The following is a 23,394-nucleotide window of genomic DNA, read 5'->3' on the forward strand; positions in this document are numbered from 1 at the left end:
CAAAACATGTAAAGATCTCCTCAGGCTTGGAGTTCAATCAGGGAAAGAAATTCTTGGCACACACAGAAGAACACACAGAGTGATCAGCTCCGCGATCATACAGCTATGCATAGGAAAGGTTGACCTGCATGCATATACCTCCACCCCATCAACAAGGCTGAGACCAACAAATTGCCAATGTGGACATGGCTTGCAGACTGTACGACACATCCTCCTGGAATGCTGAAACTGAGCTGAAGAACGACATCAAGCGCATACTTTGCAACCCATCAATGGCAGTGCAAACAGCAAAAATGATCTTAAGGACAGGGCTTCTGAAATCAATTCCGGGGCAGTCCCACCCACAGTACTCCAATATCACTAGCATACGAATGTATATCTAGTAGATAGAAGTTGAGGAGGACCAAGCAAGACCTGTCAAGGCAGAGATACAGAACTGAGAGGAAGGCTACAAGTATGGAAGCTCGCGGGCAAGTAGCTGTTTCTACAGAGTAACCTGTTTGCCTGGGAACCTCCGCAGGAATTGCCCGCTTCTGAAGAGTGACTGTATCTGTATTTTAGTCATGCGCTGCATAGCTGCCAAGGGCAGCTGGGTTAGTCTATGAACTCAATCAATCAATCAATCCATGGCTATAGATAATATTACGGAGCTCACTAGAGAGATTAAGAAATTCCATCGGCATCTCGCAGATTGTAGGTTGTTGGGTGTTCGGTGTCAGAACAATTTCAAGCTGCAGGCAGAGCTTCAGTTAGCCTCGATCATTTTACTTACTGGTTCTCATGACTGGCAGCTCAACCAAGGGGAGCATCTTGGTATCCCGCCACGGCTTCACACATCGGTTGCCGAACTACGGAGTAGTAGAGCAAGGTTTGAATGACATCCATGAAACTAAAGCAGAGTTACTTTAGTGTTGCGGCACCTCATCTGCCTTCAGGAAACAAGTACTTGTTGTCAAGGGACTTGAATTTGAAGTACATACAATGAATGGGGTGAATATGGAGTTCTATCCACTCGATACCTAGGTATGCTGATTACCTAGACCTAGCCCGTACCCAACAGAAGGTACCTAATCAGCACACACCACGTGACCTATAACCGAGGGCCACTGCCTAACCCGATGAAGCCTAGTGGCAGCTACGCGACTTCTGCCTGTCGCCAACGCGGCTTCCCCAAAAAGTCTGCTCTGCTCCCTTTTCCGTTTCCAAGTTTTCCCTCGCTCCTTCCCAATTTGTTCGTCCCCAACGCCATTTTTTTTTTTTTTCAACTCTTCCCTCGTTCCTGCTCCCGACTGAGCTCCCTTGCTTGCTTGGGTGCTCCGAGATCCCTACAACAGTGAGCGAACTGACTACGGAATAACCTCCCTCATAGCCTCCTTATATTATAGTTGTCCTTTAGCCAAAGGGGGGAAAAAAAGGGCCTTGACTTAGCTCCATTTTCCGGCAAAACCGAAGGACAACGAAGAAAGACGAAAAAGGAGGGGAAAAAGGAGAGGGGTATATTTCTGTCTCTGCATTTATTTTTATCGTCCCTTACACATTTCCCGCACAATGCGTCTGTCATCAACAATCCTCCTCCTGCCAGCACTGGCTGCGGCGCAAGATCAGGTCCCGCTCAAGGCGCAGGTTCAAGGCTGGTTCGATAAAGTTAAATCCCTCCTCCCCACCGCTACCCCTGTCGTGAGCTCCGCTGCCGAATCTGCTGTCACAGCTGCCACCGGTGCCGGTGCGGGCTCCAAGGGCGCTGCGGCTAAGATCGTCAACAAGGAGGTTACCTTCCTCACTCTCGGGAATTGGGAATCATTACTGGCTCCCAAGGATGATGGCCCGGCTCGCGAGTGGTTGATTTACGTCACCGGTGGGAATAGAACGTGCGCCGGGCAGTGTAAGCAGGCGGATAAGGCTTGGGAGGTATGTGTGCTATTTATTCCGTTATAATCGGGAGATTATCAATATATATATATATACCTATATATCTATCTATCTATATATAGATATATCAAAAACACTAACAAAGCCCCACAGGACACCATCCCACTCTTCTCCGCCGACCAGACCTCCCCATCCCTCGCGAAGCTGAACTGCGAAAAGCAGGGCCTCCTCTGCTCCATCTTATCCGCCGGGGCGCCCGCCCGTCTTGCATTGGCAGGTCCCCGCGCGCGAACCGGGACAGCCGAAACCAAACACCGACGTCCACTTCGTCCGCATGAACGCGACGACCGTTGACGCAGACGCGATATACAAGGTACACTCCGAGAAGACCTGGGAGGGCAGGCCGGCGTATGACAGCACGTTCCACCCGATAGATGGAACGCTTGCGAAGTACGGCCTGAGTGTGCCACTGGCCCATGTTCTTTACTATGTGGGCATGGTTCCCAGCTGGCTTATCATGGTGGGCATTAGCTTTCTCAGCAGGACTTTTATGTAGGTTTATTTATTTTTATCTATTTAATTTTTCCCCACTCCCAACTTCGATTGTCAGCTGCTGATGATGGTATATTTGGATAGGAGCCGGCGATTCGCGGGCCCACGGCCTCAAGTTACCCCCGCCGCAGGCGCTAGGCAGTAAGAATGATGTATAGATGTGTACGTGTATTGAGTTCTTTTTGTATCTGCTTGGAAGCTTTGTATTACTCTTTCTATCTATTTCCATATCTGTTTTCTATTACCACTCGTACTATTTTACCATTATTACTACTTTATTAACAGCTTCCTCTTCCTCTTCCTCTTCCTCTTCTTTCCTTTTCCTGGTTTTCCGCGTTTCTTTCTTTATATTATGTGAGGATAACTCACTAGAGAAGGGTTATATAAATGAGTTGTATATAGCAAGGGAGGGTTTTCTTCCTTTTCATACGGGACATTGACTGATGGTTCATATGTCGTGAGAGAGATTTTTGAGGCGGAAATGCACAATTTAATGATCTTTTAGTCTTTTTCTTTATCTTTTTTATTGCTTTTCTTTCGGGTGTTTGATGTTGCCTGGTTTTCACGGGAATAGGAGCAAACCATTCCGTAAGCTGTGCAGATTTTGGTGGGTTATTTATTTTACAGGTGCATACGATTCAGGGAAGCAAAGTTGGCTAGCTACTTTATCGAGAAAGCTAAACAATAAAAAATGATACCAGCCAATTTAGTAGCTTCTTGAAAAATTACAACTTCTTGTTTTCTTTTTTTTGTTTTTCAATGCGTTGAGACGCCGCCCGAGAAGCCACCACCAGAAACGCCAAAAAGCTTGAAGCTTTCCAAGCTTCAAGTTATTTGCTACATAAATATTTTTAACCTCACTCACCCTTCTCTCCCTTCCTTCCACCCCCTCCTATTTATACCCCGGCAGCGCACCCTACGAATATCAACAACCGCCTGAATTGGGATTTATTTCCTTTTTTTTTTTTTTTTTTTTTTTTTTTTCTTCTTCATTTATCCCATAATGACCTCCCTACCAGCAGCGGAGCGTGTTCCCCCAAGCACCACCGCACTGGTCATCGCAACCGCCATCCTAGCTGGAGTTGTGGGCTTCTTTATTGGGCAGGGCGCGTCGTTGGGGGTTTTTGGATCGGGGTCGGGGTCTCGATCTGCGTCTGCGTCTGCGAGAGGAGGGGGTAGAAGGGATGGTAAGGAGAAGTGGAGCGATGAGGATGAGGAGGAGAGCGAGGCGGAGGAGGAGGAGGATGTGGAGGAGAGTGATGGACGGGGAGAGCTAGCTGCGTTCGAGGGGAATACGGAGGAGGTCAAGCTTGTGCTTGTTGTGAGAACGGATCTGGGGATGGGGAAAGGTTCTTTTTCTGTTTTGTTTACTTTCTTTGCTTTTGCGCCTTTCCTTTTTTTTCACTTTTTTCCATTTTTCCCATTTCTCTTATGAATCAATGCTGCCCATCCCGCGTTGCAATATTTAACCGGAAAAATATTTATTAATAAAATAATTATTTCTAACAGGGAAAATCGCCGCTCAATGCTCCCACGCGACTCTTGCCTGCTACAAGTACTACCTCTTGCGCGCACCGGACTCACCTATCCTCAAACGCTGGGAGCGCGGCGGGCAAGCCAAAGTCGCGCTGCAAGAAAGGAGCGAGGAGGAACTGCTGGTGCTTCAGGCGCTGGCTGTTAGTTTGGGGCTTTGCGCGCAGGTTATTCAGGATGCGGGCCGGACGCAGGTTGCCAGCGGCAGCCGGACTGTGTTGGGGGTTTTGGGGCCTAAGGGAGTTGTGGATGGGGTTACGGGGTCATTGAAGCTGCTGTAACATTTTATTTTATTTTTCATCCTATTTTTTCTCCGGTTTTCCGTGAGTGCTCTGCTTTGTTTAGATAGAAATATGGCGCGTGGGGCGGTCTGTGGTGTACAGGAGTTTTCACATTCGTGTTATTTGATGACAGGTATGGGTTTCATTCATTGGTTGTTTACGACACACCTCGCACATGGGATACCTTTGCAGTTATATAGACAGAATTGAAGAAAATAGAGAATGACATGAAGAGGCCGATTACAGGCTCTATTAAGTACGCTTCAAGCTCCGTGGAATATCATCCAATAAAAAAATATCATAACTGATGGGATTTTAGGCCAATCTCTCTTTCTTCACATCCTCCTCCTAGACGAGATGAGCTAGCCAGAACTAAACAGTCGAATTAAATAATTATATGTTGGCAGGTCATGGTTTTTCCCTAACCTCATCAGCCGACGGCCACAATCCCTTCCCCAAGCAATTGGAAAAGGGACCAAGATCGGTAAAGGGAGGTGGAATATGACGCCCTCAGAAGGAACCCAGCCACCTTACCGAATTCACCAGCCCGTCGAAACGGGGAGGGAACTCAAGGCAGAGTGTTAAATTCCCTTTCACACAAGGCAAAAAGGAAAAACTGGGCCGCTGAGGTTCTCTCTGAGATCTGTCGACCGGAAATTGACACCATTTGAGGGGTAATCCTTGATGGCTCCATGAATCGTCGAGCTGTCCAGCAATAACAACCGAAACACAACCAGAGCACGAATACTCTGGTTGGATCAGGACTGCTGGACACAGATCTGGGTTTGTTGTGATGAGGGAGAAAAAAGGAGAAGAGAAACGAAAGTTCTCAAGATATTTTTTTTTTTGTAGCTTGTGGAGTGATAGACGCTAGACCCGTTTTGGTTCGGACCGGATTTTGGTAAAATTCCGGAGTTGGGAGAACTTTGTATCGCAAAGAGATTGTACGGTTTGTTGTCAAAGTTGACAAGCTGTTTTAGATATCTCTTTGTGCCACGTTTTGTCCGTATATCCCACCGGAAAAAAAAGCGTACCTGTCGATTTTCCTTAAGCAGTTATGGCAGATGCTCTGTCTATTGAGCAGAATAATAAGATCCGAGTCGCTCTTGGCCTGAAACCTCTTCCAGTCCCCGGCGCCACTGATAACAACGACGGGCCCGTTTTCAAGCCATCGAGAGATGGCAACGATTCAGATTCCTCGGATGACGAACCGGCAAGCACGTTAGAATCGCGGCAGGCACAGGGATACGACAACTGGAAGAAATACCAAGATGAAGCTGAGGCGAGGAAGAAGCGCCAGGAGAAACTGGACGCTATCAAGCGGGCCCGTGAAAAAGCTCAGAAACTGGTGAAGCTCGAGGGCAAGGGGCTTGGCGAGCTCGATTCCGAGGAGGCTGCTTTGGATACCAAAACTTGGCTGAAGCAGCAGAAGAAGCGGCAGCGGAAGGTCGAGAAGGAGCGCGCAAAGAGGCTGGCAGAGGAACTTGCCGAGAGGGAGCGGATTGTGGAATATACTGCTAAGGATCTGGCGGGCGTGAGGGTTGGGCATGAGCTAGGTGATTTCGAAGCGGGAGGGGATCAGATTCTTACGCTTAAGGATACCACGATCGATGAAAATGAGGAGGAAGGCGATGAGTTGGAGAATATCGATTTACGGGATCGGGAACGGCTCAACGAGAGATTGGCTTTGAAGAAAAAGAAGCCGTTGTATGATCCTAATGATTTCGATGGATCTGGTCCCGGTTCTATTCTGGCGCAATATGACGAGGAGATCGAGGGGAAGAAGAGGAAACGGTTTACATTGGATGCTAAAGTTATAAATGAGGAAGAGCGGATGGCCAAGCGGCAGGATGTGTCGTCGAAGTTAAAGGCGCAACCTGTCAACCTCGATATCATGCCCGAAACTACAGCGACGCCATCAGACTACCAGGAAGCGACAGACATTAAAATCAAGAAGCCGAAAAAGAAGAAGACAAAATCTACGAGGCGAAAAGCGGTGGATGAGGATGATATCTTCCCAACTATAGAAACTACAGATATTCCGAATGGCGGTACTGGTGTGCAATCCAATGGAGATAATATGGAAGTGGATTCAGTAGCTCCCAGTAATGGACTTGACACCCTGCACCCCCAGGCAATCAGACAAGGACATATCTTTCGTTGACGATGAGGATTTGCAAGCATCGCTAGCGGCGCAGAGACGAACTGCATTCAAGAAAAGGAAGAAGGTTCGCCCGGAGGATATCGCAAGACAATTGCGAGAAGAGTCGGAGCAAGCGCAGAATGGGATGGATTTGGACAATGCGAATGGTGAGGATGACGGTCCTGGTCTGGTTATCGATGAGACATCTGAATTTGTCGCAAACTTGCAGCGCCCCACACTCCCTGATCGTCGCCAGCGCTCAGTCTCACGGCCGAAAGAAGCATCTCCTGAAGTGAAAGAAGAAAGGCACGAAGATGTAGATATGGATATGGAGCGGTCGTATAATGATATTGAAGATGAAGAGGATCTCCAAGAACGCTTGAAGAGAAGCGATACCACGCCAGCTGCTGATATTACCGCTACTGGATTAGAAGAGGAATCGACACTTGACAAGGGTCTCGGTGCTACACTCGCCATGCTTAAACAACGTGGACTGGTAAAGGAATCAAATGCGGGCGAGCTGAACACCCTCCACCGTGAGCGCCAACGATTCCTACAAGAGAAGCAACGGCGCGAAGCGGAAGCAGAGCGTCGCGCTCGACTTCAGCGAGAACGCGACCGTGCCTCGGGCAAGTTGGACCGCATGACCGCTCGGGACCGGGAGGAGTACGCACGGCAGGAAAACAAGCAGCGCGATCAGCTAGAGTCGCGCCAGATGGCCGAGATCTTCAACCGCGAGTATAAGCCGGACGTACAGCTGAAGTATGTGGATGATTTTGGTCGATTGATGGACCAGAAAGAGGCGTTTAAGCACCTTTCGCACCAGTTCCATGGCAAGGGGAGCGGGAAGATGAAGACGGAAAAGCACCTGAAGAAGATTGAGGAGGAGAAGAAACGGGAGGCGATGAGTACGTTGGATAGTAGCCAGCATACGGGAATGAATAATGCGATGGGGGCAACGGCGAGGAGGAATCGGCAGGCTGGGGTTCGGCTTGGGTGAGGGGTGTTCTAGTAGGCCGATCATACATGTATATATAGGTATATTATTACCATCGAGTCGTTATTTATTACGGCGTGATTGTCTAAGATTGCGTCTTTGCTTAAACAAAGAGGTTAGTTACAATGAAAAACATGATGAAGCTGGAGATTGGCAATTCTGCTGGCCCGGCTAGAGTGATATTATTCCCTTATATTTTGCTCTTCACAAAGAGATCGATGGTCATGCTTGTCTTCTTCCTCTCTATCTCTCACTCCTATTACTTCATACATCAATCGCATTCCAGGCGCATCTCCCACTTAATTGTAATCAATATCTGCTCGGACAAGATCTGAAGTCACAAGCGGTCTACTTTGGAGGGCATATCTGAATGTAACTGACTCCGGACACCAGGGCATGATGTGAAAATGAGACTCCTGTCAAGCTGGCTGCGAATGGGAACAATAATTTATATATCTCTATATAAACATATCATCATTATTCTTCTCCGCCCCTTAGCCGAAACAGCCGTGGAAGATATCATGTTTTTTATCTCAATAACAAACAGCCGAACTTAAACCTACCCCTGACATATCGGCCAGGCTCGTCGCCAATCACAGCACCCATGCCGTGCATCACAGTATGCAGTATGGAGTACGCCGTGTATGCAACTGTTGATTGATCCCTGGCTTGATGCTTGCAGAATCCACATGTACTGCCCCCTGGCCATTGGTAGTAGGATTCGGCATTCGAAAAGGCGAAGGGGATTTTTGTGCTTTCGGTGAGAAAGAAGCCAAAGGAAAAAGCAATTCCTGAAAGCTGAACTGTAACTGGCTGAAGATACAAAAGAGTGGTGGCTTTTTTTTTTTTTTTTTTTTACTCCAAATAACTATCGAAGTTCCTTATTATAGAGACAATTGCCATATCGTTTGTTTCCACAAGCCAATATAATAATAGTAAATTTTCTCTGACTCACTCCGTATCAACTCCCACCCGTTTTGATATTTTTTGCGGAGTTCTTCGTGGATAATAGATCACTCAATACATTTCCCTCAGTCCGTGTGTCATCTTCCTGCAATCCGATATCGCCATGTTGTCCACCCTGAGAGTCGCCAGCCAAAAGGCTGCGACTCGTGATGTTGCCCTGCGGATGTTCGCTGCTGGTGCTCGTCCAGCTTCCACCTGGTCCAATGTGCCCCAGGGCCCTCCGGTATGGTGAAATTTTGCCGGTTGGCACCAAGCAAGTCTTCGCTGACCGTGCGTGTCGCTGCTAGGATGCGATTTTGGGCATCACGGAGGCCTTCAAAGCGGACACATTCAAGGACAAGATCAACCTCGGCGTCGGGGCCTACCGTACGTATACTGTATTTCCATTTCGTTTTTGATCCTCCTGTGGATGTTAGATGCTCTACTGGAATCCATTGACTAATTCGAATTCTTTTTTTCCCTTTGCCTAGGCGATGATCAGGGGAAGCCATACGTCCTCCCTTCCGTCCGCGCCGCCGAAGAAAAAGTGATCAATTCGAACCCTGACAAGGAGTACGCTGGCATCACTGGTGTGCCCTCCTTCACCAAAGCCGCCGCCTCTCTCGCATTTGGGCCCTCTAGTCCCGCCGTCAAAGAAGACCGTATCGCCATCACCCAAACCATTTCCGGCACCGGCGCTCTACGGATAGGCGGGGCCTTCCTCGAACGTTTCTACCCGCACGGCAAAAAGATCTACATCCCCACCCCCAGCTGGGCGAACCATGCCACCGTCTTCAAGGACTCCGGTCTGCAGGTCGAGAAGTATCGCTATTACAACCAGGACACCATCGGCCTCGACTTCCAGGGCATGATTGCCGATATCCAAGCTGCGCCTGCCAACAGTGTCTTCTTGCTGCACGCCTGCGCACATAACCCCACGGGCATTGACCCGACCCAGGCGCAGTGGCGCCAGATTAGCGATGTGATGAAGGCCAAGGGGCACTTTGCTTTTTTCGATATGGCCTACCAGGGCTTTGCGAGTGGGGATACAGACCGCGATGCGTATGCGCTCCGTCATTTCCTGGCTGAGGGGCATGGAGCTGTGCTTTGCCAGAGCTTTGCGAAGAATATGGTAAGCCTCGGAGCACATATGCCCCCAGAAGAGGGATCCTAGGGAACCAAAATTTTCTATCTATCTTTCCCTGGAGGCCAGGGGTCCTGGTGGAGAGCTTCGGCTAAAGATTTTTAAAACTGTTGCTAAAGTAATTTCTGTTCTCCTGTTAGGGACTATACGGCGAACGAGTCGGCACATTCTCCGTCGTCTGCGAGTCTGCTGAAGAGAAGAAGCGCGTTGATTCCCAGATCAAGATCCTCGTCCGTCCCCTGTACTCCAATCCACCCATCCATGGCGCCCGCATTGCCTCGACGATCCTCAATGATCCTAAGCTCAACCAGCAGTGGCTTGGAGAAGTGAAGGGTATGGCTGATCGCATTATCAAAATGCGCGCACTCCTCAAGGAGAACCTCGAGGCGCTGGGCAGCAAACATGATTGGAGCCATATTACTAGCCAGGTATGTTATTCCCACTCTTTCCTTTTTTTTCCTTTTCTTTTCTTTTTTACTGGCAAGGCTGGTTGTATGCTATAAGCGGCTGCAAGGCTGACGATCGTACTATTAAACCAAACGGTATAGATCGGAATGTTCGCATATACAGGCTTGAAACCCGAGCAGATGGAAAAGCTTGCTAAGGAGGTACGTTTCCATGCGTGGATATCATATCCATATCTCAGATCATCTCCCCCCACAGAGCCCCTTCTTCTCTCTGGGAAGCACAACTAACGTATCCCCGCTGTTCCCCCTTATATAGCACTCCGTCTATGCCACCAAGGACGGCCGAATCTCGGTTGCTGGCATCACCAGCGCCAATGTCAAGAGATTGGCCGAGTCTATCTACAAGGTCACCGGATAGAAACGAAGCTTTGAACATGATGATAATAAAGACATTGTTTCTTGCTGTTGTTTCTGAAATATTTTTGACTGGCCTTGTTTCCAACAGTGTGTGCCGTCGCATAAACCTACCCCTCTCAACTGTCCTTTTACTTTCTCTTTCCTTGTTTTATTCATTGCGATTTTGGTTTTCCCCTTTTGTGTGTATTTATCTGTCGTTTATTATCTCTCTGTCTCTCTCTCTCTCTCTTTTATTTTTGGTTTATCTGCTAGGTCTTGCTTCGTGGCGATGTATTAGTACATACGTTTTGTGTGAAATTCCAGTATCGACTGCGTAACTATAACAACCTATATGGGGCACATTACATTGCAATCCTGTATGAACTGCCCACACTGATGTGCAGTCACCCACTGTGCCATAGAAACACCAGAAATACCGATCTCATTACCCATTGAATAGCAGCCGTTGTTGTATTTCGGTATGGACAGTTACCATTTATGTTACCGTACGGAGGTCTGGCAAATCCCGCCGATGCTGGCTTCTGATTGGCCATATCGGTACCGGCAGGACTTCCACGGTCGAAACAAGCGTGGGGACGAGAGGTACCGTGCGGATACCTCTATCTACAGCGTCCTATGGCTGGCCAACAGGGTACCAACGTTGTATTTTTTGCATGTGCAAATACTCCGCAAACCTCGGGTTGGACTTCTTCATTTCCCCAAAGAGTAATAAAATAAAACCATCGTCTCTGTGCTGTTTGCTGCTGTTGAATGATCACGCAGAGTCCTCTCATAGCAGAGGCCTTCCCAAAATGCCCTCCTCTGCGGTTTTTCCTGTCGCCCTTCAGAACAAATTGAGGTCCACCAGCAGGTCCACCTCGATCATCTTTTCCTCTACAAGCCTCAACCTGTACGTATATATATCCTCTTGAATGATTCCTTCAATTCCACAATTAACGCGCCATCAGAGTCCGCAATCTTGTCTTCTTTCTCTTTATTCTTCGCTTAGTCCGCAGATCCTTCTACACCGTCCGCGGCCATGGACTCATTGGCACCGTTTACAACGCCTGCTCCTATATGCGCCTCATATTCTACTCTCTCTACCTCCGCACTCCCGGCGTCCGCAGAAAGGTCGACAAACAAGTGTCAACCGCCCTAACAAAGTTGGAAGCCAAGCTTGTTCCGCAGACCCCTGGCATCCTTAAAAACCCTAGCCTGCCTAAGCAGGGCTGGAGTCATGGTCACATTCGCGCGGAACTAGATAAACTTGCTGGAATGGAGCATACCAGGTGGGAGGAGGGAAGAGTGAGCGGTGCTGTTTACCATGGCGGGGAGGATTTGATTGGACTGCAGACGACTGCTTTCCACCGGTTTGCCGTTTCCAATCCAATCCATCCTGATGTCTTTCCTGGTGTGAGGAAAATGGAGGCGGAGGTGGTGGCTATGGTGAGTCCTGGATGGTTTTTACATCGTCGTTCACCTTCTAAGTCTTGATGTATGCGCGTAGGTGCTTGGACTATTCAATGCGCCGGAAGGCGCTGCAGGTGTGACGACTGGTGGAGGCACTGAGTCGATCCTCATGGCCTGTTTGTCTGCGAGACAGAAAGCCTACGTCGAGCGACGAGTTACGGAGCCAGAGATGTAAGCTCTTCAATTCCACCATTTTCAAAGATCCTTGCGGGTTCTTTTTCCTGCTGGGAAAACTAAATTTATTCTAGGATCATTCCATACACGGCCCATGCGGCTTTCAATAAAGCGAGCCATTATTTTGGAATCAAGCTTCATATGGTCCCTTGCCCCGCTCCCGACTACAAAGTCGACATTCGCGCAGTCCGCCGCCTCATCAACCCAAACACAGTCCTCCTCGTTGGCTCGGCGCCAAACTTCCCGCATGGCATAGTCGATGACATCCCGGCCCTCTCCCGCCTAGCCCTCAAGCACAAAATCCCTCTCCACGTCGACTGCTGCCTGGGTTCCTTCGTCATCGCCTTCCTTAAACGCGCCGGCTATCCCTCCCCTTACGAGGAACAAGGCGGCTTCGACTTCCGCCTTCCAGGCGTCACTAGCATCAGCGCTGACACGCACAAATACGGCTTCGCCTCCAAGGGTAGCTCCGTCGTCCTCTATCGCAACCGCACCCTGCGCAGCTACCAATACTTCATCCTCCCCACCTGGTCCGGCGGCGTCTATGCCTCGCCTTCCATGGCCGGCTCGCGGCCCGGCGCCCTCATCGCCGCCTGCTGGGTCAGTCTCATGGCCTTGGGCGAATCCGGATACATCGACTGCTGCCACCAGATCATGGCTGCGGCCCGCACGTTCGAACAGGCAATCCGCGAACATCCGGCCCTCTCCACCGCGCTCGCCGTCATAGGCAAGCCCATGGCCAGTGTCGTCGCGTGGCAATCTGCGACGCCAGAAATCGACATCTACGACATTGCCGACGCACTATCGGCTAAAGGCTGGCATCTTAATGCGCTCCAAACCCCGCCCGCGATCCATGTGGCGTTCACGGTGCCCACGGCGGCTGCTGTGGAGAAGCTTATTGTGGATCTTGTCGCTGTTGTTGAGCAGGAAAAAGCGAAGGTGGCGGAGCGGAAGAAGCTTGGGCTGAAGGTTGAGAAGGAGAGGGGTGATGCGTCGGCACTGTATGGGGTTGCGGGGAGTATTCCGGACAAGAGCATTGTGAGTAGGCTGGCGGAGGGGTTTTTGGATACGTTGTATCTTGCTTGATTCTTTGAAAAAGAGGAAGAAGAGCAACGAAAACAAAAATTGTAGGCGGCGTGGGCCGTCGCGGAGTTAATTATGGTATGTGGTGCCAAAGAATGGAGGGGAAGAAACATGAATTGAAGGTTTCAGGGGTTGTATATCAGAGTCGGCGTTTATTCCCTTTCTGTATTTATGTCCTCTGTTAACCCCCCCTCTCACTGCTTGAAGAGATCTACGCATGTGCGTCCTATCTCCTGACTTGATGGCTGTGTGTTCATTTTTTTCTGAAAAGTATGAAGTTTGTATATATTCCTACGGAGTAATAGTTCAGGTGTTTTTTTTTTTTTTTTTTTTTTTTTTTTTTTTCACTTGTCAGTTTCCACCCTATAACGGTTTCAATAAAATATTCCGCTGTCTCCTTTCTCATAGCGGGAGTTCAGAATTACGCTGGTCTGATGAGGGGGTATGTTTGCCGTGGGGGTATAATAGAAATACTAAATATTTGGTCAAGAATATACATGTATTGGTAATCTTAGCAGTATATCAAACAGTTCGTTGTCTTGAATTACGTAGCAATGGGAGAATGAAAAGCGGTAGTTCGATCTAATAGTATACAAAAATGTACATACATGTACTGTACATACAAAAGGCTGGGGTGGGGTGGGAGTTGGATTGAGGAGATTCGTGAATGTTGGCACTTGCGGCATCCGAAAGACATGGGAGGAAAATTCCCTGCTTCCGTAAGATCGGGAGCGGGAGTGAGAAGTCTTCATATATGAATGATAGATCGTGGCCGGAATGAAGGAACACGAGATGGGATTTTTCCGCTCTCGTGCCCGCGGCCTCGTCAGCTAAAGTACGTGGTTGTCGTTGTTGTGGACTCGCTCGCATCGCTAATATGGGGCGTTCCTAACCCATTGACCAGCTCCCAAAACGAAACAAACAGAATATCTATACATATAAACGAAACGGGAATTAAAACAAACAGCCCTTCCCAAATCATGCCTCTCTCTTCATCCTAAACACCTCCTCTGCGGTCTTCTCCACGTAATATCCCGGATCCGGCTTCCGCTCCAAATGCACCTCTAGCTTCGTCAGCGGCTTCTCAACCTCCCGCACCGATACCAGTTCTTTCACCTTCATGATCTGTCCAGCCACGTCAGGCGTTACGGGGTAGAAAACGGTTTGCATGCGTTTTTTGAGACCGAGGGCCATTAAGACACCTGTTGTTCGTCGGGGAAGGCCGATGGCGGAGCGGATGAGGGTGATGCGGAAGTAGGTCATTTTCTTATGGTGTGAGAGCGGAGTGGGGGAATTGTTTTTCGAGAGAGCGGGCGGGACGCTGAGTAGGCGGGCGTATGGTTGTTTGTGTGTGAGCGCGCGTGCTGCTGTGTGTATATGGATTTTGTGTTACTCGTAGGTCTGTCACATAGCAACCGTTATGGTTCGTTCCGGCCGAGGACCAGGAGGTAAAAGGCGGGTTTGCTTGTCGGTGTGTTGCCCCCCCTCTTACCCTGAGTCAAAGGTCCGTCCTTCAATTTCCTCCTCCTTTCACACGCAACAGAGAACGTCGCTCCAACTTTGATTCTCCAGTGTAAAGTTGGCGTGTCCGTTTCCCTCGCTTGCAAGTCGCTGCAACTTAGCTTCCCCCCAGAGAACCCAGCTCGCTTCTTGTGCGTTTCACAGCGATTTCACGCCTTTCTATCCCCAAGCCTAGTCAAACCCAAGGACTTTGTTCCACAGGTATGACACAAGTGGGATTCCAGTTCCTTCGCTACCAGCACGGATAAATCCACCCGAGCAACCCCAGACAGAGCGAGATTATCTGAACCCAGTTGCTTTTTACAACAGATACGCTGCTGCGATGATTCAAACAAATGCGGGATTTCTTTTTCACCTTGTATATTTTCACAATTCCCCAGCAGAATTGATCTGTTTCAACGTGCTTGAGTCCCTCTCTTACCAATTGCCTTGTTGATATTAAAAACCAACGCTGTCTCGTGCCACAAAACGAAATATTTCCCGCGGACAATCGTTGCTCCGAGGCCATGCCGGTCCGCCAAAAATTACCGCCAAATGTGGCTGGTGACGTGGCCTCATCCGGCAGGTTTTTCCGCGCCAGCATGTGTCCGGACGCCACATTTACTGTGGCGCAGCGGGCCGCCGCTATCGAGCAACATATCAAGAGCAATAAGGGCAAAGAGACAACTGTTCCGGCTAAACAAGGCAGTGAAAAACTGCAGGATGGGGCGACTGCGAATGAAACGCCCTTGACGGGAGCAAATGCGGCACCGGAGAATATATCGTCAAATGTCTCGTCGATTGATTCTGAAACTCCGACGCTACAGTCCTTGACCCCTGATATCGGGGCTAACCAACCTCTTCGTACGACTCCTACTACTGCTATCACCACTCCTATCCCTAGTGCAACCTCCTCCTCTACATTGCCGGTTCTCAGTCTACAGTCCTCTCCGTCAAAGTCTACGCTGTCACGCTTAGTAGCTATTGCGACTGTGAAACGCTGGCCAAGTCCGTCCTTTGAACCACCCGCCGCAATTGAAGCCTCCAACTCGTACCCTGTGTCGTCCGCCCTTGCATTTGCAAATGCGCCGTCCCCTACAGACACAAAACCCATAGCCGATTCGACGCCATATTCGCTTTCTTTATTACGGCCTAGGCCTGAACCTGATCCCCCTGCGTTGTTTCCTGCACCGAGTCAACCCACAGGGCGCAACTCCACGCCAAAACTGCCCCATAAACCAAACATAGTGCTTCAGAAACCAAAAGCGATGGTAGATGACAGTAACATCGATGGCGGGGTTGCTATGCCCCGCCTAGAAGATCTTCTGCGTCACCCGGAAGATTTAGATAAGATTCCGGCTCTGAAGGCCGAATATTCGAGAAAAAAGGCGGCGGTGGATGCACAGCTTCGGGAAGGATTGAGGGACCAACTTGAAGCCGTGCAACGGAGCATAAGCCAGCTTACCGAGGGTCAACGGCATGTTTTGAAACCAGAGATGAACTGCAGGGTATAGATAAACTATGTGCAGAGTCTCAAGGAACTGTTGGGGATTTCTCGCAAATAGACAAGTTAGCTAGGATACAGCGGAATTTCGAAGCTACGATAATGATGAAGAAGGGGCTGGAGAGCTTCCATAACGATCTTACCGAAGTCGAGCGGCTGTTGAGAGAGGATGACCAGGACCTTGAAAATCAACCGAATTTGCTCAATGCTCATATGACCATTACCAGGCTGAGGGATTTCAGAGACGAAGCCATGGATCAAATTCGGAAAGCGCGGGATAGCAGTAACGAGGCAACTTTGGTTGAATGGTTTCAGAGGCTTGATTCTGTGATAGAGTGGTTCGATGATCACGTTGGAACTGCAATTATGAACCTTATCCCATTGGTACAGACAGACAACCGGAGTATGGTAGTCCGGCTGGCTCTCATTGTTATGAACGAAGAGAAGAACGATTCCAAGGTTCGGGCTTTGCAGGAAGCCCAAAAAGACCACAAGGCACTGGCGAGCCGGTTCAAGTCTATGAACCTTGGCCCTAAGACCGTCAGGGGCTATAAGGAGAACTTCCTCAAGAGTATCGAGCTTTATGCGCAGACTCAGTTTGAGAAGTCTAAGGAGACTTTCCTTGACGATCCAGAGAAGCTAGAGAAGAGCTTTAAGTGGTTCTTCAATGATTTGTTTACTGTGAAACAGGGCATGCAGTCTCTTATGCCGAAGAAGTGGAAGATATACAAGGTCTACACAAATATCTATCACCGAATGATGCATGACTGGCTCATCGAGTTCGTCGATGACCCTGAGCTCCCCACGGCTAATATGCTTGCAATCATACATTGGTCTGACAAGTACTATAAGAAAATGGCGAAGCTGGGTTGGAAACAATCAGACCTTGTTCCCAACGTTCTGGATGACCGTGAGGGTGAGCTTGTCCGGGATTGGCGGAACCTCATTATCAAAACGTTGGATGAGTGGATGGAGCGGATGTTTGCAACTGACAAGAAATCATTCCTTGAACGAGATATGGATGCTTTGGATACTAATTCGGAAGGATACTTCCGTACAAAGACACTTGGAGATATGTGGCGAATGATCCACGAGCAGCTCATGGCCGCGAGCTATTCTGATCGAACAGATGTCACGGAGGGGGTTATAGACGCCATGTTCCGCTCTCTGAAGACTCGACAAACCACCTGGCAAACCGTCCTTGACGAAGAATGCGCACGCTACAAAAACCCCACTACAGATCAGTCCGAGGGACTGCAGCAGCTTCAAGACTGGCTCATCGCAGTTGCCAACGACCAAATTGCCTGTATCGACGACCATGACGAAGCCTCGGGCCAACTGGGCTACCTCTCGCGCTTCAGCCGTGACTTCGAACCGCTTGTCACGCCCAAATACCTCTCATCCCGTGCCACTATGGAGCTCGACAGCCTGCGTGATGGCTATGTTGATCTCAGCACACATTGCATAAGCCTCTTCATCGACCTAATCTTCACAGTTGACTTCCGCACCACGCTACCGGACTTCTTCACGCAGAAATGGTATGGCGAGTTTGCTGTCAAGCGCATGATCTCTACCTTTGAAGACTACATGTCCGACTATAGCGCCGTGCTTCACTCAAGTCTCACGGATATTCTCATTGAGGAGCTTTCCGACGAGCTGCTCGTGCGCTACTTGTCCGCTATCCGCAACAAGGGCGCCAAGTTGCGCCGCCAAGACCCCTTCACGGATAAGTTTAAAGACGACGTCTTGACCGTGTTCGGGTTTTTCCAGAAATTCCCGGACGCGTTTGCTGCTACGATTAAGGATCGATGGCGGGTGGTCGATTGGCTTGTTAGGCTGCTGGAGGCGGAAAAGGCGGCGGGAGTCGTGGCTGTCTATGAGGCTTTTAAAACCGAATATTGGGACTTGCAGCTGTCGTGGGTAGAGGCAGTATTGAGGAGTCGAGATGATTTCGAGAGGTCGATGGTCAGCGCTGTGAAGGCTAAAGCTGCGGAATTATACGTGGAACGTGGGGTGGAAACGATTATGGGCAAAGTACGATGATTTTTGTGTCCCTTGTTGGGAGGAATATTCCCACTTTTTATCACTTTTATCATTCATACTCTCTGATGATTCAAGGGGCAACGTGGCTCTTTTCGGCCGCACGAAGTACAATTTCTGTGGAATTTTTTCCTCCTTGTCCTTTGCAAGTCCTTTCTTTAGCTGCCTTCAGGTATATATACCAACGGATTGGATAGGAGCTCTTTGGGAACATTTTTCAATAACATCTTGTTCTCTTTGCCTCTAACTGTTTATAAACAATTGATTATACCATATGTTCTAGCCGATATCATCGCTTCATATCACTCCACCCTATTCCATCCACATATGTATTGACATATATATACATTGCTTCAAAGTTTTCGCCCAAACGGTATAGTTCCCGCCACATATGACCGTATACCAAAACGCATCCTACTTAACGTAGCCTAACACCCCCATCATCCGACCGATCCCCATTATATCCATCTCCATCCCCTGCCACCCGCGGCGTAAATACCAAACTTTCCTCCGCAATACTAACATAGGCCTCACCCAGCAACTGCCCACCGTTCGCACCATCATCAGGTACCGGCTTTGCACCCATCTCGCAAATACAAACACGATCAATGGGAATATTCCTCGCCCAGACAAAGGGTCCCTTCTCCCTTCTCTCCCTCTTACTCTCTTTCTGCTTTTCCAGCACTTCATCCTCCTCCTTGTCCTCCCCCTCCCCTTCAACTTCCAACGATAAGATATGGTTCTTACCGTACGCACGCTCCTGATCCCAGCTATCTGAGTCGGTGTTCGGGGATTCATAATCGCCAAATTCCATCAGAAGCGGCCGCGCGTCGAACTTGAACGGTTCCTTGCGCTTCCCATCCCGCTGCTTGCGACGGGGTAGATAGACCGTATTGGCGATAGTGGCGTGTAGGAGGAGTGGACGTGGTTTTCGGGCATTTCGATCCAGCGACAATGAGGGTGCTCCGGCTTGAGTGGACAAGAAGGCTGCGCCGCTGTTGCAGTTCTTATCATCGTTGTCGCCATGGCCTCCCTCGAGGCCTTCAGAATCCGATCCATCTGCATGTGCCTTATTACAGCTGATCCTACAGGCTTGGTTCTTGGACCTAGGAGAGTTTTTGATCATCTCCTGCTCTATAAAACCAGCCTCGATAAATTTATTCCGCAAATTGACGCAGAATGGGTAGAGGCGGGATGTGTTATCGACGGGCTGCGCGTGGAGAATTGTGGCAGCCCTCGCTTTGGGAAGCGCATGTAGGGATTTTAAATCAATTATAAGCGGCTGTGGTGCCGTATCAGCAGCGATGGCATATGATATACCACTTTCACCGGCCGTTACAGCCCTCGCCTGAGCCTCCACATCTCGCAACATCGATTCAAGATCCAATGAGTGAAAGAATGCCAGCGCTTCCACTAGGCGCTCTTTGGTAGGCAGACTCATGACCCCAAGGGTCAGGTGCAAAGTGCCTAGTGGCCTCAGCGCTCCATTAGGGAAAAGGGGTGTGTGAGGGAGCTGAGCTGAAGCTCCTGCAAGAGCGGAGACAGGGGGAGGTACGAGTGGGATGGAATCCCGGAATTCTGCCAGGGATGAGACTAGCTGTGGAATGGAGGTTGGGTTTACCAATGGCAGGCAGAGGAAATGGGTTAAACGTGGTCTGCTAGTGATGTTCCGCATCTGCTGAGGTGGTTTCGCCCCGCCCCTGAGTGTGCTTCTGGGTGCCATGATACAGCTGTGGAGATGGAAGGCGGAACAGCGATTGAAAGGGCTGGAGATGCTGTTTAGTATATATTTAAAGTCTCCTGATAGGTGACGCTTGCTCATGTATGTAATTCTGGTAAATCGAGTTTCAGAGTCGCCTCTGTATATACATTTAGGTGTATGAGATTAGAGCCGCCCCTGTGTATTGAAGAGAGCGATGTAAGTTCGGCCACGCGGGTCTCAGGGGTAGTTTCTAAGAGATAACAATTAGGGAAGAGACAGGGAGCAGTCCCAAAGAAATATACAGATTTACATACATATTCCGTGCGAATTTATATGGGGCTTGACTGTCCCTTTCCTTTCTTAAAAGCGTGGTCCTCGTTGTACGGGACCAACTACTATTGAATAAATAGTAGATGCTATAGGAATGGGAAATTCAAATAGAACAAATCTTCCCACAAACACATGCACTTAGCATGTGGTAATTCCAAAAGGTGATAAAGATAGCTGCTGTTGTTGCCGTTGTTGCCGCTGATGTCTCGTCGATGGAAGTTTGTTGTGCCCATCTCGAACATCACACCACTCCGACACATAAATATCAGACCACTCCGGGCATTGCATCCATCCGCCACGGTACAATTTCCACATCCACCCCGCGTTCACCCTTACATGAGCTTACTACTATATAAACAAGACAAGATACTCCAATTCCTCTCAATTCTCTCCCCATCGCCATCTTGATCCTCCATCACAATGCTCCCCCGAACCTCTCGCGCTACCTCCTCTCTTCTCCGCACCCCAGCGGCCACTATCGCTCTCACTCCGCTCTCCGCTATCGTGGCCTCCGTCACTCCCCGCACCCAATTGCGTTCTTCAAACTCCAGACGACTACAACATGAAAGCCCAGCGAGAGCCTACTACCGCCAACTACACACCACGCCTTCACTCCGCAAAGGCATCACCCCCCACTCTTCCAACCCCACTCCTCCCAATCCCGAGTCGTCAAATTCAAATATCGCCGGTGGAGCGAACCATGTCACACAGCCAACACCGTTGACAGAGGAGCAGTACCGTGAATATGTGGAGGATTATTTTAACGTGCTCCTGACGAAAGTGGAGCAAATGCAGGAAAACGGGTCCGATGTTGAGGCGGAGTATAGCGTATGTATTTATACCAAGACGTATATATATGTGATCCGTTGCATTTTGGGATCCAACATAGCTTATAAGCTTAGCATATATCATTCCTATGCCATGTCTTCTCTTTCCCTCCTCTTATTTTCTCCCTGGACTGTTCCCATAACTTAAAATGTTTCAAATTTGTCCAGGGCCGGCGTACTCAACATCACTGTCCCCAGACGCTGGCGTCTACGTGCTTAACAAGCAACCCTCCCAACAAACAAATATGGCTCAGCTCGCCCGTCTCAGGGCCCAAACGCTACGATTGGGTTGACCAGGGAGACCACATGGATGAGAAGGAAGGCACACGCGAGTTCATCAAGGGCCAGTGGATATATCTGCGCGACGGCTCGAATTTGACCACCCTGCTGAACAAGGAGCTTGGTCTAAGCATGGAGTATGATATCTATGGGGAGAAGGAGGTTTAGGGCTTTGCGATTGGGGAACTGGTTGCCTGACTTCAGCTAATGTTATGTGGTTGCTGTACTTGTGTGTGTTATGATATGAGGCATGAGGGAGGAATAGGCTCCTGGCAATGGAGATGGAGATGGAGTTAGCCATCCATATCGTTGAATTTACGCATGCTGTGGAACCATGTCCCTGGAAGCGGATTGATTTTGTATTATATACATACTGTATATAGCGAGCTATCTCTGTATAGGTTGAATCGAGCGAGAATCAACATTGAAATTCAAAGGGACGATTGATGAATTGTAAGCTGCCCCAAACTCAAAAAAAAAAAAAAAAAAAAAAAAAAAAGCCCAACTATCATGATATATGTCCTAGTAGCTAACTGCCATGGTTTTTTTTATTTGCGTTCCCGCCTCCATGTTCTCTCCCTCAGATACGAACATAACCAGTTTCCGTATGACTGGAAAGAGCGCGGAGAGTATTCTCATAATATATCATGAAGGCCATAGCGTTGTAAGGCGAATGCTATTACACGCTTCCAATGTAGGAAGAATCGTTCAACCCGGCACCATTTTTCGTCTTCCGCTGCAACATGGGATTTCGTGTGACAGTCACAGAAAAAGAGAACAGGTTACTTGTGTCAGATCAGGTGCTGTTCAAGAACTATCCGTATTTAGTGAGATATCTCTCTTCCGTTGCATGAAGGCTGGATAGTAGGAGCACGCCATGCACCGGACATAGCATAGGATCCCAATGAATCCTATCGTATGTCGACTTATAGCCTTTTCTTTCGTTATCTCCCATCCCTTCTGTCTTCCCTTCCATGATTCGTAGCTGAGTTTCCTTGCTGGAAATCGGTAGAGAATGTGCTCTGTTCTGTAACTCCCCCGAGCGTAAACGAATATACATGGGTGTGCATTCTGCCCTTTGCAACATCCTCTCCTCATTCCCGCCCATGCTTTACGCAGTAATCGCGATAGCACCAGCGCTCGCATCGCTTTCTTTAGGCAGATCATCCTATTACAATTTCCAAAAATATCACACCGTTAGCGAATAAAGAAAAATAAATAAAGTAAAATAAAACAGCAAACCAAACATTTTCTGCTACCCCCCGCCCCCCTTCCCTCCCCCTCTTACTCCCCTCTTCTTAATTTCCCCAACAATTAATCTATTCCATCCTTTCGCCGTTTGGTCGACTTACCAAATCATAAATAACCCTAACCATCAAACTGCAACTGGGACACACAGCGATCTCCTCTCCATCACGCAGGTCGGCAACGCCGATCTCGAACCGGTCGCCGCAGGGACATGGGTAGTGGTAGATCTGTAATGTGGCGTCGTAGGTCATGTCTTCGATTTCAATTTCGTCGTAGATTGAGAGGGAGTCGGCGTCCGTCATAGTATTCGGACTATGATTGTGTTGTTTGTCGGTTGAATTAGTTCAAGGGGGGGGGGGGGGGTAGGTAGTAACTTGTATTTGAGGCCTTTTTCGTTGTGTACGGAGGCGGTATTTCGTCTATTGAGAAGGAAGCAAGGAGAGCAGGTAGTCGTTTTCTAGATGGCTTAAATAAGAATAGAGGCGATCTTTGAGAATAAAAAACTAGTCATCAGAGTTAGTTGGCAATCAGTCATGGACTTTCAATCTCATCTCATCTGGATATATTTTGCCGTTGCCAAGAAAATATTTTCTGCCGCGGAAGCGGTGAACAAGCCAAACTGCACACATGCAAAGCATGCCTCTCATAGAGCCAATAATAAAAAACAAATAGAGAGGTGTATCAAATACACTCCGTCATCATTCACCCCAAAACTCCAACCCTGAAAAGTGGCCCATTATCAGGCTTCAGGCTCCCAACCTCCTAATCTCCATCTTAACACCCTCAACCTCCTTGACCAGAGCTCCATACCTCCTTGCAATCTCCACCATTGCTCCTGGCTTCCCTGAACCATCACCACCACCACCCTTGTCACCTTCACCTTCCACAGCACCTGAAGCTTTTCGTCTTCCCATTTCCCCCATATCCGCCCGCTGGTACGCCTCGAGCTCTAACAACGCCTGTTCCTCCT

At 49.0% G+C, this 23,394-nt stretch overlaps 9 protein-coding genes across 9 annotated transcripts; 6 read left to right on the top strand and 3 right to left on the bottom strand.

The window, feature by feature from the left end:
- Nucleotides 1-1,548: 1,548 nt before the first annotated feature.
- HCAG_06100 (predicted protein) lies at nt 1,549-2,223 on the top strand (the record flags this gene model as incomplete). Its single annotated transcript, XM_001538445.1, has 2 exons — nt 1,549-1,908; nt 2,023-2,223. 2 exons carry the CDS (start codon nt 1,549-1,551, stop codon nt 2,221-2,223), a joined length of 561 nt encoding a protein of 186 aa, XP_001538495.1.
- Nucleotides 2,224-3,424: 1,201 nt separating this feature from the next.
- On the top strand, nt 3,425-7,745 carry HCAG_06101 (conserved hypothetical protein; the record flags this gene model as incomplete). The annotated part of the gene is made up of 9 exons (XM_001538446.1): nt 3,425-3,770; nt 3,931-4,097; nt 4,304-4,368; nt 4,643-4,719; nt 5,110-5,184; nt 5,291-6,292; nt 6,342-7,286; nt 7,417-7,490; nt 7,662-7,745. The coding sequence occupies 9 exons, from the start codon at nt 3,425-3,427 to the stop codon at nt 7,743-7,745; spliced, it is 2,835 nt and encodes a 944-aa protein (XP_001538496.1).
- Nucleotides 7,746-8,444: 699 nt separating this feature from the next.
- HCAG_06102 (aspartate aminotransferase, mitochondrial precursor) lies at nt 8,445-10,289 on the top strand (the record flags this gene model as incomplete). The annotated part of the gene is made up of 6 exons (XM_001538447.1): nt 8,445-8,564; nt 8,629-8,707; nt 8,812-9,452; nt 9,605-9,892; nt 10,013-10,072; nt 10,188-10,289. 6 exons carry the CDS (start codon nt 8,445-8,447, stop codon nt 10,287-10,289), a joined length of 1,290 nt encoding a protein of 429 aa, XP_001538497.1.
- A 790-nt stretch (nt 10,290-11,079) lies between these two features.
- On the top strand, nt 11,080-13,560 carry HCAG_06103 (conserved hypothetical protein; the record flags this gene model as incomplete). The annotated part of the gene is made up of 7 exons (XM_001538448.1): nt 11,080-11,177; nt 11,236-11,713; nt 11,775-11,908; nt 11,986-12,953; nt 13,043-13,072; nt 13,414-13,436; nt 13,510-13,560. The coding sequence occupies 7 exons, from the start codon at nt 11,080-11,082 to the stop codon at nt 13,558-13,560; spliced, it is 1,782 nt and encodes a 593-aa protein (XP_001538498.1).
- A 412-nt stretch (nt 13,561-13,972) lies between these two features.
- On the bottom strand, nt 13,973-14,257 carry HCAG_06104 (mitochondrial 54S ribosomal protein YmL33; the record flags this gene model as incomplete). The annotated part of the gene is made up of 1 exon (XM_001538449.1): nt 13,973-14,257. The coding sequence occupies one exon, from the start codon at nt 14,255-14,257 to the stop codon at nt 13,973-13,975; it is 285 nt and encodes a 94-aa protein (XP_001538499.1).
- Nucleotides 14,258-15,096: 839 nt separating this feature from the next.
- HCAG_06105 (conserved hypothetical protein) lies at nt 15,097-18,041 on the top strand (the record flags this gene model as incomplete). Its single annotated transcript, XM_001538450.1, has 2 exons — nt 15,097-15,964; nt 16,009-18,041. The coding sequence occupies 2 exons, from the start codon at nt 15,097-15,099 to the stop codon at nt 18,039-18,041; spliced, it is 2,901 nt and encodes a 966-aa protein (XP_001538500.1).
- Nucleotides 18,042-18,456: 415 nt separating this feature from the next.
- HCAG_06106 (predicted protein) lies at nt 18,457-19,761 on the bottom strand (the record flags this gene model as incomplete). Its single annotated transcript, XM_001538451.1, has 1 exon — nt 18,457-19,761. The coding sequence occupies one exon, from the start codon at nt 19,759-19,761 to the stop codon at nt 18,457-18,459; it is 1,305 nt and encodes a 434-aa protein (XP_001538501.1).
- A 729-nt stretch (nt 19,762-20,490) lies between these two features.
- Nucleotides 20,491-21,344, top strand: HCAG_06107 (predicted protein; the record flags this gene model as incomplete). Its single annotated transcript, XM_001538452.1, has 2 exons — nt 20,491-20,898; nt 21,066-21,344. The coding sequence occupies 2 exons, from the start codon at nt 20,491-20,493 to the stop codon at nt 21,342-21,344; spliced, it is 687 nt and encodes a 228-aa protein (XP_001538502.1).
- Nucleotides 21,345-22,287: 943 nt separating this feature from the next.
- On the bottom strand, nt 22,288-22,726 carry HCAG_06108 (diphthamide biosynthesis protein 3; the record flags this gene model as incomplete). Its single annotated transcript, XM_001538453.1, has 2 exons — nt 22,288-22,344; nt 22,529-22,726. The coding sequence occupies 2 exons, from the start codon at nt 22,724-22,726 to the stop codon at nt 22,288-22,290; spliced, it is 255 nt and encodes an 84-aa protein (XP_001538503.1).
- Nucleotides 22,727-23,394: the final 668 nt, after the last annotated feature.

This window comes from Histoplasma capsulatum, genomic scaffold (genome assembly GCF_000149585.1).
Source record: "Histoplasma capsulatum NAm1 scaffold_7 genomic scaffold, whole genome shotgun sequence".
Classification (NCBI taxonomy): domain Eukaryota; kingdom Fungi; phylum Ascomycota; class Eurotiomycetes; order Onygenales; family Ajellomycetaceae; genus Histoplasma; species Histoplasma mississippiense.